At 48.6% G+C, this 18,394-nt stretch overlaps 1 protein-coding gene across 1 annotated transcript in view; it reads left to right on the top strand.

The window, feature by feature from the left end:
* Positions 1–18,394, top strand: part of slc8a1b (solute carrier family 8 member 1b) — a 50,177-nt gene that overhangs the window by 31,472 nt on the left and 311 nt on the right. Inside the window, exons 4-9 of the mRNA XM_068741776.1 lie at positions 6,977–7,079; positions 11,146–11,307; positions 12,180–12,279; positions 15,150–15,335; positions 15,414–15,503; positions 18,231–18,334. Coding sequence (XP_068597877.1) covers positions 6,977–7,079; positions 11,146–11,307; positions 12,180–12,279; positions 15,150–15,335; positions 15,414–15,503; positions 18,231–18,334 — 745 coding nt within the window. The remainder of the gene's footprint in view (positions 1–6,976; positions 7,080–11,145; positions 11,308–12,179; positions 12,280–15,149; positions 15,336–15,413; positions 15,504–18,230; positions 18,335–18,394) is intronic.

Below are 18,394 nucleotides of genomic sequence, written 5' to 3'. Positions count from 1 at the left end.
AACAGAGAATCGAAAAGAGTAGAGCGTTTCTCCATCTCCGTCCCCCTCTATGTCCGTCTCACTAAACACCCACTACCCCTGCCCGTGGGCTTCTGTAGGCGAAGCCGTCTAAGAGTAATGGCAGCAGAGCAATGGAGCTGCCTCGGAAAATGCCTTGGAAACCGTGCCGGCCACGCGTTGCCGTGGCAACAATTACCCCCCCCCCCCCACCTCGGCTCATTCCCACTGCATTGCAAAGTGATCTGGCAGCGCTGACGAACACTCCGACGCTTTTTATCACATCGCGTGGCGAAACTGAATATTTGTACTTTGCTCCTCGATCTGATTGAAATTCATGAAACACGAGAAGCGGCGAAACGAAGAAGACGATGAAGGGGATCATCATGGAAACGCATGTCAGTGCATTCGGCCAGTATTTAAGCACTCGCAAGAGTTTCATTCAAACTGACAATAAGAAGAAGCGTAATAAATTGTGAGGCGTAGAATCTAGACCAGTAATGAGTGGAAGAGGAGGGTGAAAGGGTTTCTATGTCGTCCCAGCAGATACCCGGGAGAATTCCACAATCGGAAAGCAAATGAAAGCGTTTTGGAGTTTGTAAGCGAGGGAAAGGATGACCGGCGTTGCCAACTGGAATATTATCCTCGCGGTTAACCTATCGGCCAACGACAGGAAGGAGCGGGGCGGCGGGCGAGTCTGAGCAGAAGGGCTGAAGTGATTCAGTGAATCTTTAGATTGAGAGGAAATGTCAAGCGTTGGAAAGAGAGAGACCAAAAGGAGCCCCCCCCCCCCCCCCCCCCACACACACACACACACTTAGAAGCTTGTAAAGGAAAATGGCAAAGAGCAAGCGGCCAGCAGAAAGACAGCGAGGCGTATTGTGTGGCTTCCAGCCCTGTGAGTGATTTTTCCCTGCTGCCTTTCTGTAGCGCTCAGGAACTGCTTCCTGCTTCCAGGTCTCACTGAGTGTAGAAAGAATCAGATCAGCTGATCCACAGGAAGAAGGCCACAGGGGGGGGGGGGGGGGCAGCTTCCCGTGGGGAGTTTGCATGTGTGTTCTCTCTCAAAAGCACGCATTGTTAGGCCCATCGGTGACACGAGAGTGTGTGCGTGAATGATTGTCTGTCTGTGTGCGGCCCTGCGATAAACTGGCGACTTGTCCAGGGTGTGCCCCCGCCTCTCGCCCGTAGACTGCTGTGATAGGCTCGGTAATTAGCTCTATAGGTTGTTTGGTAAATATGGCGATTGAATCCGGGGAGATTTGGGATTTGTTGTTGCGTTTATCTTCCTGTTGTTTTGTATTTAAGAGCCCGAGATGGTAACAGACAGTAGGAGGAAGGCGAGGGCCGACGAAGGCTCCGCAGGGAAAATAACGTTTCTTGTTTCTTCTTCCTTTCGTGACACGAGGAGAGAGAAAGTTTTTAACAAATGCTTGGCGCTGCTGCTTTTTGAAAGGACCTGCAGGTCAGAGCTTTTCTCAACAACTTCAAATAACTTTGCACTAAATGAAAATGTGTTCTTAGAGTTCTTAGAGAGGAGGCCGGTTTAAATCCAGAGTTCTGCCCTCTTGACTGCATCTTCGTCTGTCGGGCTCTGATCCCATCGTAGCGCTTAGAGCTCATTTTTAAATATCACTTTCATATCTGCAGCCTGGCCTTTAATAAACTATTGTCTCACTTTAATTCCAACTACAGTTCGGTATTTGTACTTTCCACCTACACTTATATAAACTTAGACATAATAGTTAGGTCTTTGGAAGGCTTTGTGTTCCTGATGGCAGCCGCCACGGTCACGTTGATCGATAATTGCACGCCTCATCTCCATCGCCATCGGCTCGGCCATTTGGCGCCACCGTCTGGACGTTGCTCGTGTCTCAAGGCAAAAGTTTGCTCGCGGGTTGGGGTTAGGGTTAGGGTTAGGGTTACGTGTCGAGGTGTTGCTGTGCGGGCCTCAGTTTGGGTGTTAGAGGTTGTTTGTGTAAACTGCTGCATGTGGCGCTTAATCCCGACTGGAATAACGAATATCGACGTGGTCGCGTGTCTCTTAAAACGTCACCCCGTCCTCATCGTTGTCCTGCATCCGGGACGACAAAACCAAAGGCAAGATGGAAAGACGGGAACGGAGCATTGCAGCCATGTTTAGTGTGTGTGTGTGTGTGTGTGTGTGTGTGTGTGTGTGTGTCGGGGAGTCCCAAAGTCCTTATTAGGTTAAACAAGATGTACTTCAGATAGGAATGAATGGAAAGCATGATAGCAAAGCAGGGGGAGAGAGAGAGAGAGAGGGAAGCCAGGGAAACTCCCTGAGATGATGAGGGAGGACACACACACACACACACACACACACACACACACGGTTAATCCCCAATACACACACGCACACACGTCTGCAGGACAAACATAAGTCTGACAGCTGTTTATCGTTTTTGCGCAGTGTTGTCCGATGAAAATGACAATTCCTAAACACGACTTTGACAACCCTGCTCAGCGTCAGGCTGACAAAGAGGCCGAGAAAAGAAGGAAAGAAGGAAAGACGGTTGTCACTGCGTTTCCTCACCGACTTTCTGGAAGGGCTGAGGTAAAGTCATAAAAGCTTCTCAAAGGAAACCGAGCGGGTCCCAAAGCGAAACGCTTTCTAGAATCTATCGCGTGCATGAGGATGCGGTTCGACTGACCTCACAGGCCCAATCCCAAGTCCTCTTTTTTTAAGACCACCTTTCTGTTTTTAATCTGACTTCCCCATCAAAAGAGACGAGCGGCAACGGTTGAAGTGTATAGGAACCGGGGGGGGGGGGGGGGGGGGTTCAGAATCTCTATCGCTCTGAAGAATATCGGCAATAAGACCATCGGGGGGGGGGTTAAATGTTGTCCCTGTGGGACCGCTGGCCGGTATGTGTGTTTAGATTAGCCTCCATGAAGTCAGGATTGTTATTAGTGGACAAACTGGAGCTCATTAGAGGCGGCCCGGCTCAGAGCTGCTCTGTTGTTGTGGTTTCCCTCTGCAGCCGACATCATTACCAGCTCTGTCTTATAAAACCGCTGCATGCACACACACACACACACACACGCACACACACACACACACACATTCACACACCGACCGCCGTGCTCCGGGTGTTAAAATGTGTCACACATATAGCATTTATTTGATTTTGCCAATAGAATCTCTCTGCTTTCATTATCACATGTTTGTTTTTTTTATTGGTGCGCGCGCACGCACACACACACAAACACACTCACATACACACACTCACATACACACACTGTGTCTGTGAATTAAACAGAGACATCTAAAGTACAAGTTGACAGAACACAGTGTTACACAACCACAGAGGCGAATGTGCATAAACGGGCATCCATGCAAACATCTGACCCCGCCCCCAACACACACACACACACACACACACACACACACACAGAAACTGCATTTTTTCCCGACAAACCTAAAATAAAACGGAGGTTCCCAAACTAAAATTTTCCGGTCCAAATACGTCGCTAAAGCAGGTTGCCGGGGAAAGCGCCGCTGCTCGTCGTGTTTTACAACTTCCTGGGTATTTTTCTATTTGTGTGTGTGTGTGAGCAGAGGGAAGTGCTTTGTGAGTGTAAACTAGGGATCAAACAGCAGAGGGGCCCTTCTGGGAATAACACACGGGCAGTTTCTTCTGCTGGGTGAGATACGACCTGCCGATAAGCCAGGGGGAGCATGCAAAAGGACTCTTACTTTGTAGTTCTTTCATTAGAATTGCAAATATTCTTTTTAGCAGCTACACACAGTTTTCACAAGAAAAACTGACAAACACCACATTTCTTGTTTCAAAATCTTGAGTTCCGTCTTTGGAAGGGAACAATTCATGCTATGAATGATTGTTATGGCGGAACAACGGGGACAATGTGCATAATTTAGACTTTCCTGAGCCAAATCATGCGATCTTCTGCTTTAAGTGAGCGCTGACTGTCACCACTTTCCTGTCTCTAGGCATCATGGGAAATATTCAGGGACGCACTTACAGAGGCACCGAAAAGAACTGCAGAATCATGTATTCTGTATTGAGACAAGGCTGGAATATCACAGCAGCAGGAAGGAAAACGGGAACAAAGTTGAGCAGCAAAGAGGAAAAGCGAAGGTCACCGACCTGAACGTGATTAAACTGAACGGAGCTGCTTTCGGATCATCCATTGCCTGGTTCTTCCATTGTCTCTCTGTTTTTATAGCTAATTCTAGCGATGCTTTCTCTATTTAAGTGTTTTGAAATGTTTTGTAAACCCAGATGGAAGCCAAGTGTTGAAAGTGTTATAACACTTTAGGAATTTTGTTTATGACACGCAAAAGAGGGAAAAAAAGAATGAAGGGATGGAGTGAGATGGCGGAGTGATGGAGGGGGGGGATCAGACCCATAGTGGTCCCAGGAGGAATGTGTGTGTGTGTGTGTGTTTGAATTTCTGCCCCTTATTGGGTGTTAAAGCAAGCAAGTGCGATACTTTTGTGAATGTTGACATGCAAGTGTCACACCACCTCTGTGTGTGTGTGTGTGTGTGTGTGTGTGTGTGTGTGTGTTCCCGTGAGGACCACCGACTTCAATTCCATGAGCCTGAGAACACGTCGGGAGAGTTCTCGACGAGAGGCTCGGCCTCGATTAGTCGCGTTCCTTTCAGCACTGTGACCTGATTTCACGGTCAAAACTTCATGAACTTCATTTCGAGCGTAGCTGAGCTGATTTATATCGACGGGGATCCTCGCAGGTGTGAAAGCACGAGCACGGCCAGACGTGCACGTGCTTTCACACTGGCTTCGCTGTAAATAGGCTTCGATGATGGAATACAGGCATACAAAGACGCGCCGCTTCCCGCTAACAATGGAGGCTACTGTGTGACATCAGGTCATTATGTATTATATACAAACATATATATTTACACTGACACATACCAATCAGTGTGTGTGTGTGTGTGTGTGTGCGCGCACTATTTGACCTCCCTCTCCAACACACACACACGCACATCACCGGTCTGGAAACAATCTTCCCCACCCCTGTTGGTTACCCAAATATTGCATTGCCACGGCAACGCAGGAGTCCACGTGCGTGTCCGTTTGCGCGGGTGTTTGATGCGACGCAGCAATAAGAGGCGCGGAGAGATCGTGTGTTCGTCGATGGTCGGGGAAGGTTTGCGTCTCTTTTTTTCCAGCCTTTGAGGTTTGCCAGTTTCTACAGAGGAGTCACCATTCCCAAAAGTGGGAAAATATCTTTGCCAGTCCAGAATGAGTCACTGATGTTTACATATTTATGCAGACTTTCTATTCCCTTTCCACACAGACGGCTCTGAACGCCCCCCCCCCCCCACACACACACACACACACACACAGCCTGTGGTTGGTGGCCCGAACGTCCGTCCTCTTGGGACCGGCGTTGTTTCGGGTCCCATCTGTCATTTGGGATCATTTTAGTGGACATCTGCGTTCTCAATCCGCAGCAAATCTACGGCGTCTGTGTCGCCGCCGGCCTCACCGATCGCCATCGGTTTGCTGTTGCGTCATCGGACGCCATTCGTGTAGTTTTACCTGATATTGAAAGGCAAACGGGAGCCGTGTTCCCTGTGTGCTTCCCAACCTTAGACATAGCAGCAGGAGTTCTATTCCCACCGGGGATGTGAACGCCACTGCTCCCTGAACCCCATCCCTTCGTCTGTTGAGCGGTTAAGGGTCTTGCTCGACGGCGCCACCTTGAGGCAGGGGAGATTTTCACTCCCTGAATGCGGAAACTAAACTGTGCTGCTGACAGATAAACCTCTGTTGGTGTGCACGTGATTGATATTTGGTACCAGTGAGGTTACCGTCTTTGTGCGTGTGTGTGTGCGTGTGCGTGTGCGTGTGTGTGTGTGTGTGTGTGTGTTGTTGACAGATTATGAGCTGGGCCTCTTGTCCTTTTGCTAATATGACGCCTCTTTGGGATTCAAAACAGGTTGTATGATGAAGATAGTGGCTTATATAAGCGTGTGTGTGTGTGCATGTTTGTGTTCATTTACCACCCTCTGAGTATTTGCTCAGATGAACTTTCTCACTGCCGGTTCAGTATGACATTTGTCGTATACAAATATACGGTAAACACACGCATTAAACACACGCATTAAACACACACACACAGCGTAAGGGTGTGTGTACTGATACGCTCACTATGAACACACACCTCATCGCGCTCCGCCGAGCCGTGACCTCGGATATCAGCAGAGCACGACTGTGGCGATGTGTGACGTGCCCCACAGCAGCACAAACACACTCCGTTGTGAGTCTGCTGGAGCGACGCCACGGCGACCCGGGTCGGATGCTGGTTCACCGTCGTGCGTTCAGACGGAGAACGGCGGCGTCTGTTTTAGCTGTGCCTTCATCACCGCGCCCCCGTCTACTGCTTAAACTCGACTAGTATCTTATCTTTCTCTTTTGCCGTTGATTTGAGGTGTTAATTTCAGCAGTAATTATTCCCTTCTTGGGGTCATAATCTGGGATAATCCAGAGTGAAGCCGTGGCTGGACCCGCTGAAGGTTTTACTGTCGGTACCCGAGCCAGGTTCGTCTTTGTGATTGATCCCTACGCTCCTTTATTTCGCTTGGCGGGGGCTGCGGGAGAAGATTGGATTGGGCCGGGATCAGAACCGCAGGCTGGCGGGATGAAGGATCGATCAGATCAATCTTGTCGGACTAATGTGATCCGTTCTGGTGACATCGAAGGTTAATCTCATATCAGGCGTAAGGGTCAAATAAAAAAGCACTTCTGTCAGTCGACTCATTCTTTGATGTCTGCTGATAACTCGACCCGACTTCGCATGCCAGAGGGAAATCCGGCTCTTTCAGTTCCTCTTGGTTTTCCGGTTTCCAGCCTGTCTTTTCCTCACTTTTTTTTCTTCCTTCTCTGCTTCCTCCCTTTTCTTTCCTCCCCGTTCCTCCTCCTCCTCCTCCTCTTCCTCCTCCTCCTCCTCCTCCTCCTCCTCCTTAGCAAAACCATCAAAGTGAAGGTAATCGATGACGAGGAGTACGAGAAGAACAAAACCTTCTACATAGAGATTGGAGAGCCTCGCCTGGTGGAGAGCAACAGCACCGCAGGTCAGGAAGACGGTGAGCCTCACGACCCGGTGAACTTTGACCCCAGAGTTTCCGCCGCTGTGTCTTCAGGAGGACATTTTAGTCGCGTATTCTTTCTCTTTCCGTGGTTTTAACTTTACCTCCACCTCATCGCCCCGCTCCACCTCATACGTGTGTTGTTTGTTTGTGTGTACATACATTGCCATGTTTTTTTTTTTTGTATGTACAATGCATGCATTCACCACCTCCCTATATGTGTGTGTGTGTGTGTGCGTGTGTGTCCCATACAGGAAGACCATAACCATTCCGATCTTAGACCGGGAGGAATACAATAAGCAGACCTCCCTCTACCTCCTGCTTGACACCCCCCAATGGAGACGCAGCAGGAAGGAATGGACAGGTGTGACAGCCAATCAGCACTGAGAATACACCTTATGGGCTTTGAAAGAATCCTGAATCAACAGGCCGGCCACGGAATGGTGGCATTTTACTCACTTATACGGCGACACACACGCGATCAATATCTTTGGAAGTCAAAGCGTCAATCGCTCCGGTTTTAACAGGCCTGTTGATTTGGGATTCAGGTTTCAGTCCGCCGCTCCCCTATCGGTACTTTATCAATCTTTCTCTCCCCTTTTTCCTTTCCTCCTCTGCTTGTCCTCAGAGGACTCAGTAAACTCAGTGAGCATCACACCTGTCCTTTCCTTTGCCTTTCCCTCTGCCCTGTTCTCTCGCTTCCCTCCTGCCCCGCAAAGAGCTTCTCCTCCGTTGAGGTTTTTGTTCCCGCAGAGAAAACAAACCGACGGGGGCTGTGATCCGATCAGCGGCGAATCCAGAGGTTCAGGAAAATCATTTTTGTGATCGCAGCGGCCAGTAAGAGCGACTTTTTGTGTTCGATCGTGCGGAATAACAATTTGCGCCCGTCAAAACGCTCCCATGTCATTGATGATACATTTCTTGCAGTTGCTCTCGCTGGACGTCCGGATATTAAACGCTATCGTCACCGAAGCCGGTAAAATCGAGCCGTATCCATCCTCAGGCAGGTGACGGGCGGTGACCCAACGGGCGGAGGGAGGCTGCTGAGTGATAAGCTGCTGATGCACATCACGGGAAAATGTCCGACACTTTCCCATCAGCCACCGCCGAGATGTTTTATCGCCCCTGCATTAAAGCAACTCCATCTGAAGCGGGGGGGGGGGGGGGGGGGTGGCGAACCCTCCCGACACACAGCTGGGTTTTTATGCCCTGGAAACTCACTTTTGGTTTATGGGGTGCACTCGCTTCTCTGCCTCTCTGCCTCTCATACACAAACACACACAGACACACACATAGAGTGGCGCTATCAGTGTGCTAATGGCAGCGGTGTGTGTTTGTGTGTGTGTGTTTGTATTCCGGGCATCTGCACTGTTTATGCTGATGAGGGGGATCAAAGACGAGAGCTGGAATCACAATATCACAGTCAGAGGATCAAACACAACCCCGGGATGCAGAGACACACACTCACACACACACACACACAATGAGTTTGTGTGCGTCATTAACTGAATCCCTCTCTGCTAAATGAGCTCAGGACCTTTGTGGACAATGTCCATCGATGTGTCCATGCAAGCCTGCGTTTGTGTGCGTTTGTGTGCGTTTGTGTGCGTTTGTGTGCGTTTGTGCGCGTTTGTGTGCACGTTGTCACGTGTTTGCTTGGATGCCATCCACGTGTGCGTTTCAGGACACATTTCACAGTCTTGTATTTTGGTGTCCAGATAATATTTACTTCACTGTTATATAGTAGATATTGATTAGAATCCAGGCCACCCTGATGATTTGAATATTCAACACTGTTCGATTCTGCTGTGTTTATCATTTGTTGTATATTTGAATCCATATTACTCTTCCTGCGGGTCATATTTTGAACATGTTTCATTACATCACTAAGCCCCGCCCACTACCACCCCCCCCCCCCCCCCACACACATTAAAACAGCTGAAAAAGGTTTAAAAGTGCGTCGACGTTCCTGAAAGGATTTAACGGAGTGTGAAAGGCAGGATTGATGCATTCGAGGCTTTCTGGCGTCCCGCCTCGGAGGCAGCAGCTGAAGAGCGGGAACATCTCACCATTGAGCGCCTCCCCTTCAGATATAAGTTCCACAAAAGCGTTTTAGCATTCATGAATGTTAGCCTCAGACTGAAAGGGGCATCTTTTGTCATTCAAAACAGTTAAAGTCCTCTCATCCGTTCTGATTTGGTTAAGAGCCTCTGGGACACAGATAGGACCTGACAGGATTTCCTTTTATTGCGTTCCTGTTGTTGTTGTTGTTTGCTGTTCTCCTTTCTTGCGCTGAGCAGAAGGGGGGTGGGGGGGGTCGGTATAGGATTAATGCCAGTGGCGTTTGTCCTGACAGACAGACGTGTGCCGTTAGAAAGGTGTGCAGAGTGGCTGGAGCGATTGACCTTCAGCTGTCATTGAAACAGGGAATCTGCAAACTGCATGACGGCCTCGACCGTTTTCTGCTTCCTTCTTACTATTGCACCGATTCACTTTTACTTGTCATGGTTTGTGTATAAAGACACCAAGAACAATCTAGAACCTCTTGATGATGATCCAGATCAACGTGTGGACGGCGTAGATCCAATTAGGAGGGGAACGAGCTGCTTGGCGGAGGTCTGCGCTCTCCGCGTGCTTTACGCACGGCTTGGATAACAGCTGGGTCGTTAAACATTTCCAAATGACCCTGTTATATTGCACATTTTTGATTTGCTCCAGCGGCGCCTCGGGACGGAGGAGAGGTCGCCACAGTCCGTGAACCTCTGTCATTCATCCGGGTGGGAGACGGCGTGGCGATGGGGAGGGGGACCAGCTGAAAACACACACGCCCTGCAGAGGGTGATGACCTCATGTCCTCAAACACACACACACACACACACACATGGTACATTCCAACATGTGACCAGGCAGAAGCATCTGTGGCGGCGTGCGTCTGCGTCACAGACTTTGTCCACAAGCGATGTCCTCTCTCCTCATAATCCAAATCCTGATGCCTCGAGTGTTTTCGCTTGTTGTTATGCAATAGTGCAAATCAGAATCGTTCACCTTGGTTCTCTCCTCCTCCCTCTTCCTCCTGGTCCTCGCTTTGTCCCGTCATGCTGTTCAATCCTGTCAAAAACCATGTCTCCTCTTGTCTCCTTCCTCTTCTCCCCCCTCTACTCCTCCTCTTGTTTTCACATCCTGACAGTTTGTAAAGATACAGCACCTCCCCTCTTACCCTCTCCTTGTCTTCTTTTGTCTCCTCTGGTGGAGCCTGTGTCCATCATACAAGACAGGGTGTAAAAATCCTCTCCTGGGTTCATTCTAAGATGTTTCATTCTAAAATGTGGGATACATTTATTTAAAAATGAGTATAGGTTCAACCCTTTCACTTTGAGGTGCTGATGTTTCAAGATGTTCCCAGATGCCTGGGATGTTTTTATTTTTTGGGGGGAGGGGGGGGGGGGGGGGGGTATCTGCTCCTCCTCTTCGAGTAAGCGTTTATACCATAAAGGTCATCGACCTCTGCTGACGCCTCTCCTCCAGCCCTCAGATCCTCTCATGTCCTGAGGCGTTCCAAAAACTTCCCACACGTCATGCTATTCAAATAGTTGATTTGAATGTTGTTGCTAAGCAACATTTTTACGGAGGGCTTTCTGCCAAGAGTAAAAATGACCCCTCAGCTTTACATGATATGAATTACCCCCCCCCACTCCGTGTGATTAATAATGTTAATCATAATAATCATGTGTGTGAATGGATACATTTCTGGATCTTGTTTTTTTCATTTCATCAGTCAGACATTTGTTAATCCTTCATTGCGGATTCATTGATTAGGGATTGATTAGGCAATATTGAGTAATGAGCTTCCTATTTTTAGTGCCGTGATTATTTTTAGTGTTTCTATTCAAATCTGTCCTCAGGAGTCCCTGAAAAGCAGCATTGATGCTCAGAGGATCATCCCCATGAGGCAAAACGAAGTCGAAGTGAGGCCTGCTGATCCGTGCTTTTGTGCTGTTTACAGAACAGCCGAAGGAAAAGCAGAACGAACAGCAGAAGGAACAGGAGCAGGAGGAGGAGGAGGAGGAGAAGGAGGAGGAGAAGGAGGAGGAGAAAGAGCTGCTGGCGGGAAAAGATGAAGAAGAACGGCGCATTGCAGAAATGGGCCGTCCCGTGCTGGGGGATCACGTCAAACTGGAGGTCGTCATAGAGGAGTCGTACGAGTTCAAGGTAAGAGGGTGTGTGTGTGTGTGTGTGCGTGTGTGTTGTTGAATGGTGAATAACAGTCCTTGTTTTTAGCATGTTAATAGGATTACTCAGGTGCAGCTGAAGTGGTAAGAGGTGAAGTTATCACGATGGTGTCAGAGCAATGCACCAGGAACGACGGGTGGAGGTTCAACATTTTGTGAGGCACATATTATTTTCACAATATCATATCATATCAATATCATACCGCAATGAATTCTGGGTTGGCGTCATGTGTTGCCTCCAGCCGGTCGGCGACCCTGAGCAAACCCAGCAGGGGGAAACGGGAAGCCCTGCAGCGAATAAACAAAGGCAGCATCAAACCTCGAGGAGTAGAGTTACTTAAACACTCCATGTGGGGGCAGTTGTGTGTCCACAGGGGCACTATTTACACCCCAAAGCTTCATTCGGCACAATTAGCAGCACAGGTTTCCGCTGAGGTGGGCAGACAAGCCGAGAGAACAACGCCCTCGTCTGCGCTCGTTAGCGTTTGGTTTGGTCTGAGAAAGTGTGCGTCGCCTCGAACTGTCACACGTTCTTCCCTTTGAAGAAATGCAAATAACCGATAACAATGGAGATGAGGAGGCGAAACCAAAGGGGGAGAGAGGGAGGAAGCAAAAAGAAATGTGGAGTGTTTAGCTGTACAAACAGATTCAGCAAAAAACATCCTCCGACACTTTTTAGTCGAAAGTTCAAACCAGCGTTAACGAAGTTGACGTGACAGAACACGGCAAAGATGTCTCTAATCCGGGCCAAAGGTCGCTGCCCTTTCTTTCCTCTTTCCAAAGCAAATGTTGTGAACCCTTCTGTAAATAGTGACTGCTGGTGTCTCCTCTCTCTCATCCGTCCTCCTGCAGAACACCGTGGACAAGCTCATAAAGAAGACTAACCTGGCTCTGCTGGTTGGCACCAACAGCTGGAGGGACCAGTTCATAGAAGCCATCACTGTGAGCGCGGGTAAGGCTGGAGCTGACGTCGGCGTGTTGGGAGCTTTATCCTCGAGTCTGACGGGGACAAAAAGTCTCGGGACACGTGTGAAGAATTTGAGACTTTAATGACGCAGAAATCATCAGATGATCTGCACAATGAAGAGGTCTGATTTCATGGTGTGTGTGTGTGTGTGTGTGTGCGTGTGTAAGTAGGTAAACATGGATACTCAACAGTAAAATCTCTGTCAAGATCTGTTGTGACCTTTAATGAATTTTGTGAAGATGGAAAGAGAGAGCGTGCATGTAGAAGATGAGGGACGCTTGTGTGTGAGGAAGAACATGCATTATGCAGTATTTGATGCAGGGTGAGAGAGGGGGAGGGGGGGGGGGGGGGGCGACGACTGGGAAACATGTACAGTGTGGAAAAGGAGAGGCGACGCATGAACACGGGGTCGGCTTTGACAAAGGTGACAGATAAAGTGAGCTATTTGTTAGTCTTGCAGAAGTAAGAGGAGCTGGACGTAAGAAGGAGAACTGCAGGACTGCAATGGGTGCATTGGTCAGTGGTGACTCGCCCCCTAGAGGCGGGAGAACGTCGCTGCAGCTCTCAGGAGCAGGACATTCATTTTCGTTGACAGATTGAGGATGCCGGGCAACGAGCAGATGAGATGGAACATGCCTCAAGTAGAGAGAGTTATTTCCTTTCCTTCTGCTGTCTGTTTTATGCTTAGCAAAATCATTAGTATTATATTTTATTAACATTTATTCGCTACAGGTCATAATTTAAAATCTGCAGACCGCACCTTTTAAATGAAGCAAATATTTTTGGTGTAAATGTTTGATTAAAACTACGAATGCACGGCTGCAAAAATAAATCTCCCAATTTGCTGCTGCTCCTATTGTGGAAATTGGGTTCCTTTTAGGGCATCGTCTGTAGCTGGCTTGATCACATTTGTGTCTTCAAACAACTTTATCGTGTGTGTGTGTGTGTGTGTGTGTGTGTGTGTGCGTGCGTGCGTGTGCGTGTGCGTGTGCTCGTGCTCGTGCTTCACCCTCAGTTACATGACATGATACTTTTCTGCTTCTGCTCTGTTTGCAGTAATGAAAGCTCTTGTTTGCTGCTGCTGTGTGGCTTAAGTCAAATGCATTGCCCTAACAGACACACACACACACACACACACACACACACACACACACACGTGCATTTAATACACGCATATCAGACACACAACAAGATGACAGTGGAAGATGATTGATTTCTCAAGGTGTTTTCAACCAGTAGGGATTGGATCTTTGGCACTTCAAAGTGTTTGAGAGCTGATTGGTTGCTTACGACTCAAACCGGGAGCTGATTGGATGCTTACGACTCAAACCGGGAGCTGATTGGATGCTTACGACTCAAACTTGGAGCTGATTGGATGGACAGATAACTGCGAAACAACTAGTTTGGGTAGAAACACATAGTCTGCACTTTGTTTGCAGAGCGCTGGAATCATTCTGACATTGATTACAGCTACAATCATGATGCCCCCCCCCCCCCCCCCAAAAGGGAGACGCGAACCCAAAGCCAACAGATTGCAAGAGACTTTAACTCAGTTTTATTTTTGGCCTGTCTCATAATACATTCAAAACAAGCCTCTGAATGTTTGATGAAGATATTTTGATGTGTCTTTTTGCTGCCCTGTATACCAAAGAGGAGAGATGATAGTCCTATTGTGCTGGAGGGGGCGAGGGGGGGGCGGGGAATCACATGGAAAGGGACTTATCATTCATTAACAGTTCGGCATGGATTTAAAACCTTTCAACCGCGCAGAAGGAAAATGAGCCAAGAGGGAATCGAGTCCAGGAAGGGAAGGAATTACCGTATAAATCTCAACACAACAGGAGCAAAAGGAACATCTCAGGCGTCTGCTGGAGGAGCTTCTGTGGGGGCTGTGGATGTGGACTCGCACACGCAAAGCCAAAGGCACGCTGTAAAAAATGGAGATTGGCAGATCGTGTGCGCAAACAAGCCCTGCTGGTCTAATGGCTTGATAAAAGTCCAGGTTGGCCGTGACTGATGCTGATGACGGTCGGAGGATCATCTGGCTTTCTGCACAGAAGCTCGTTTTGGCCTCATCAGCCTCAAGTCCTGGGGTGTGAAATCCGTGTGTGTGTGTGTGTGTGTGAAATCCGTGTGTGCATTTGTGCACATTTAAACCGCATGTCTGAAAGTATGACTTTCTCATCTGCACATGTTCACGTTGCTGGAAGCGTGTAGAGATTAGCTGCAGTCTCCTTCTGCTCTGGTACATGACCACTCATCATCATCATCATCATCATCTGGGCGTGTGAGAGAGTCTTTAAACCTGAGAGCGTAGCTTTAGCACGAGATGCTACTCAATGGATGACTCATGGATAGCTTTTACGTTTGTTTATTATAGAATAAAACAGAATAAATACTTTTGCTTTTGCAGCCAGGCGGCTGATAAATGGCGATAATCACTGGCCTCCACGGTTGATGGCGTTGACAGAAGGTTGTAGAGCGATGAGGGAGATTTAGAGGGATGAAGAGTAAACGAGATTATTCAATTACATAAAAGCCGAATCAGCGAAATAGGACAAAACACTCGAGGGGTTGGTGCGGAGTCCATCCTGGCCTGAACGTTTGTTGCGTGAATTCCATCTACAAAAAGCTGATTAGAGATGATCACGATGTCTTTGACTGGTGGGAGTGATACGACTTCAACGCCGCGATCAATGCCCCTTATTAGCATGCAGTGCGATTGAGTGAGCCAATAAAGCTACCGCAGCTGAATGGATTGATCTTTCCTTCCAATCAAACCCAGCGCCACGGAGCGCCATCCGTCCGTCGTCCATCACCGTCCTTTCCTTTTCCCCCCCTCTTTCCCCCGCCAGGTGAGGACGACGACGACGAGGACTGCGGCGAGGAGAAGCTCCCGTCCTGCTTCGACTACGTCATGCACTTCCTCACCGTCTTCTGGAAGGTCTTCTTCGCCTTTGTGCCGCCCACAGAGTACTGGAACGGCTGGGCCTGCTTCGTGGTCTCCATCTGCATGATCGGCCTGCTGACCGCCGTCATCGGTGAGGCTGCCGCCGGCGTGCCCGTGCGTTTACGCCGTTGATGCGGCGCTTGCTGACGCCGATTGTGTGTCGTCGCAGGAGACCTGGCCTCTCACTTCGGGTGCACGGTGGGCCTGAAGGACTCGGTGACAGCCGTGGTGTTTGTTGCACTGGGAACATCTGTGCCAGGTGAGTGTGTGTGAGCGCCTCTGTACCAGGTGAGTGTGTGTGTGTGTGTGTGTGCGTGAGCTCCATCCATCCGCGTTGCCTCCGCCGAGGCGGGAGTTGTGTAATCGCCAGCGTTGGTTTGTCTGTCTGTTAGCAACATAACTCAAAAGGTTAGAGACGGATCTGGATGACATTTTCAGGAACAGATGATGAATATATTTTGGTGATGAATCCAGAAGAGATCCTGGATTCCGGATCACTTTGGAATTTTTGTTAGCATTGCAGTCAACGGAGCGTCAGAATGTGTTCCTCAATGTCTCGGTTGATTGCTGACCGATGTTTGGTGTATGGTCGGTTGGTGTATAAAGTTACCAGGAACAAGTCAGAACCTTTTGATGATCCAGATCACCATGCGGACGGTGTGAATCCAATTAGGAGGGGAACGAGCTGCTTGACGGCTCGCGTCTTTGGTTTGTTCGCTTCCAGGTTTGTCCCGACTGAGCCGGCGTGATTCCTCGTCTCTCCGGTTCGTCTTTATGTGTGGGAATCTGTCAGAGGAAACGCTGCAGCATAGATCATCCACTAAATGTGAAAGATGACCGCCGGCTGTCGAAATGTGTTTAACCTTGGCCTCGGTCTCCTGTGTCTGCAGACACACACGCACACACACACGCACACACAGACACACACGCATGCGTACTTGTATTATAATAGTATAGTAAAACATCAAATAGGTTTTGCACACTTGCCCTTACAAACATGTAATCTATGCACACACCTGCTGCTATCTCGATGTATTACGTGCTCAGTAACAGGAAGAGCAAGGGAATACACACACACACACACACACACACACTAAATGGTGGATTGCAGAATGGCAACAAAGCGGTTCATCCTCTCCGAGGCTCTGAGGCTTAATAACAGAACCTCCTGTGGCCCACGCACTCACACAGCTCAAGTTCTGCAGCTATTAAAGTTAATAAAACCCATCTTGAGCCTCGGATCTATGAAGATTAACCTCATTTATCATGGTTAGCGCGCGCGCGCACACACACACACACACACACACACTGTGAATGTGAGATATTACCGGCAACAATGTCTTCATGGAACTTGAAACACCTTTTTTTCATCAGTATCAAATATTCAACTTTTTTATTTGACTTTACAACATTAGATGAAATCATTTTGGACCTTTCCAGACATTCTGCTGCTGATCTTTCAACCAAACCACATATATATAAAAAAAAAAAAGGAAAATCACTGCTGCAGAACTCCAACTCGAAAGTTTAGATTGCCTTTAGTTCCCTTGAACCGGCATGTTTCAGATGTGCCGTCTGTAAATAAATATTGTGAAGCTGCAATGGAAGGCTGCGTAGTTCAGCCTCCGTGAAGCTGCGGCGAGTAACGGCGCCAAAGTGGACATCTGTGTGTGTCTGCAAGAAGGATGCGAGTGTGATTCCCGTCAGCGTGTGACCCACAACAGGAAGCTTCAAGCAGCAGCAGCAGCAACTCGCTGCTTGATTTGTCCAATAGAAAAAATAACGGCGACAGAGACATGGATCCTTTTTGTCGCACTATTTCACACCTTCCATTGTGACTGAAAAGCTGCAGAGTTGAACCTGCATCACACAGATTCACGCAACAATTCACCAATCATGCAGGAGCCCAAGCGTGCACGCCCTCGATCAGGCTCGACCGGTAGATGCACGGCCGACCTTCACAGCCCTCTGCCAGCTGGTGGAGGCGTGGCATCAGGTGGCGTCCGTCAGAAACGCACCTGCAGGTAGACGGCACACATTAATAGCCTGGACACACACACACACACACTGCAGCCATCTTGTCCTTGAAGCTGTAAAGTGAGTAGATTTATCTTTGCTGGACTCTTTCTTTGGCCCGCTGCCACTCCCCTCCTCTTTTCTCTATTGTCTCACCATGTCGGTCCTTTTTTGTGTCTCATTTTGCTGTATCTGATGGATGAAAGCGAGAGAACATAAATCACGTACAGACGGACGATGGCCAGGAAATTAGCGAGCGCTAACTGGCTTTTTTGCTCAGTCAGTCTCCCACAAGGAGCAGATTGTGGACATTTGGCAAGGTCGGCACTTCTTTCCACTGATTTCTCCACAAAAGCGAAGACTTTGGGCCTGCTGTAATTCTTTTGGCACACCTGAAACCAGGAGGAAATCTGGGGACTAAGCGGTCTGATTAGTTGGAAATTGTTCTCACTTAATGATCCAATCACAGAGGTGACCGAAATGTTGACACTGGTCCATCTGCTAAAGCATTCATAGTCTCACAATATTGCCAGTTTGTAGCTTTTGTGTAATCCCGCAAACAACCAGCAAACAGATGCTAAAATTCTACATTCAATCTTTGGTAGCAGGAAGCAGAATGTGCTTACCGGTACAGTCCTTTCATTTTCTTTTATTCCAGAGTCCCTTTTCTTTCTCTGCGTGGCGTTCCCAGAACGACTCATGATCGACATGTAGAGTCTGGAACATTTCATTTAACGTTCAATTTCCATTACCGACCAAACCAAAATGCGTCTGGACATAATCGGACAGACTTTAGTGACGCAGCAAATATGGCTGCGTTGCTTATTTTACTCTCCTCCGATGCATTTATTAATAGACTGGTGGACTGCTTCACCCAATGGCAGCATGGATCAAAGCCGGGCACTTTTGATGAGGATCGCTCTGCATTGTGTAATCCGATCTTCATCCCTCCCTTTCGCTATCCCAACAGACACCTTTGCCAGTAAGGTCGCTGCCATCCAGGACCAGTACGCAGACGCATCCATCGGTAATGTGACCGGCTCCAATGCCGTCAACGTTTTCCTTGGCATTGGGGTGAGTCCGGCGGCACGTTTTAAAGGCTGTTCACTTGATTCCTCGCTTTACCGTTCCAGG

Source organism: Brachionichthys hirsutus, chromosome 7 (genome assembly GCF_040956055.1).
Source record: "Brachionichthys hirsutus isolate HB-005 chromosome 7, CSIRO-AGI_Bhir_v1, whole genome shotgun sequence".
Classification (NCBI taxonomy): Eukaryota; Metazoa; Chordata; class Actinopteri; order Lophiiformes; family Brachionichthyidae; genus Brachionichthys; species Brachionichthys hirsutus.
This window is presented reverse-complemented; position numbering and strand designations above follow the sequence as displayed.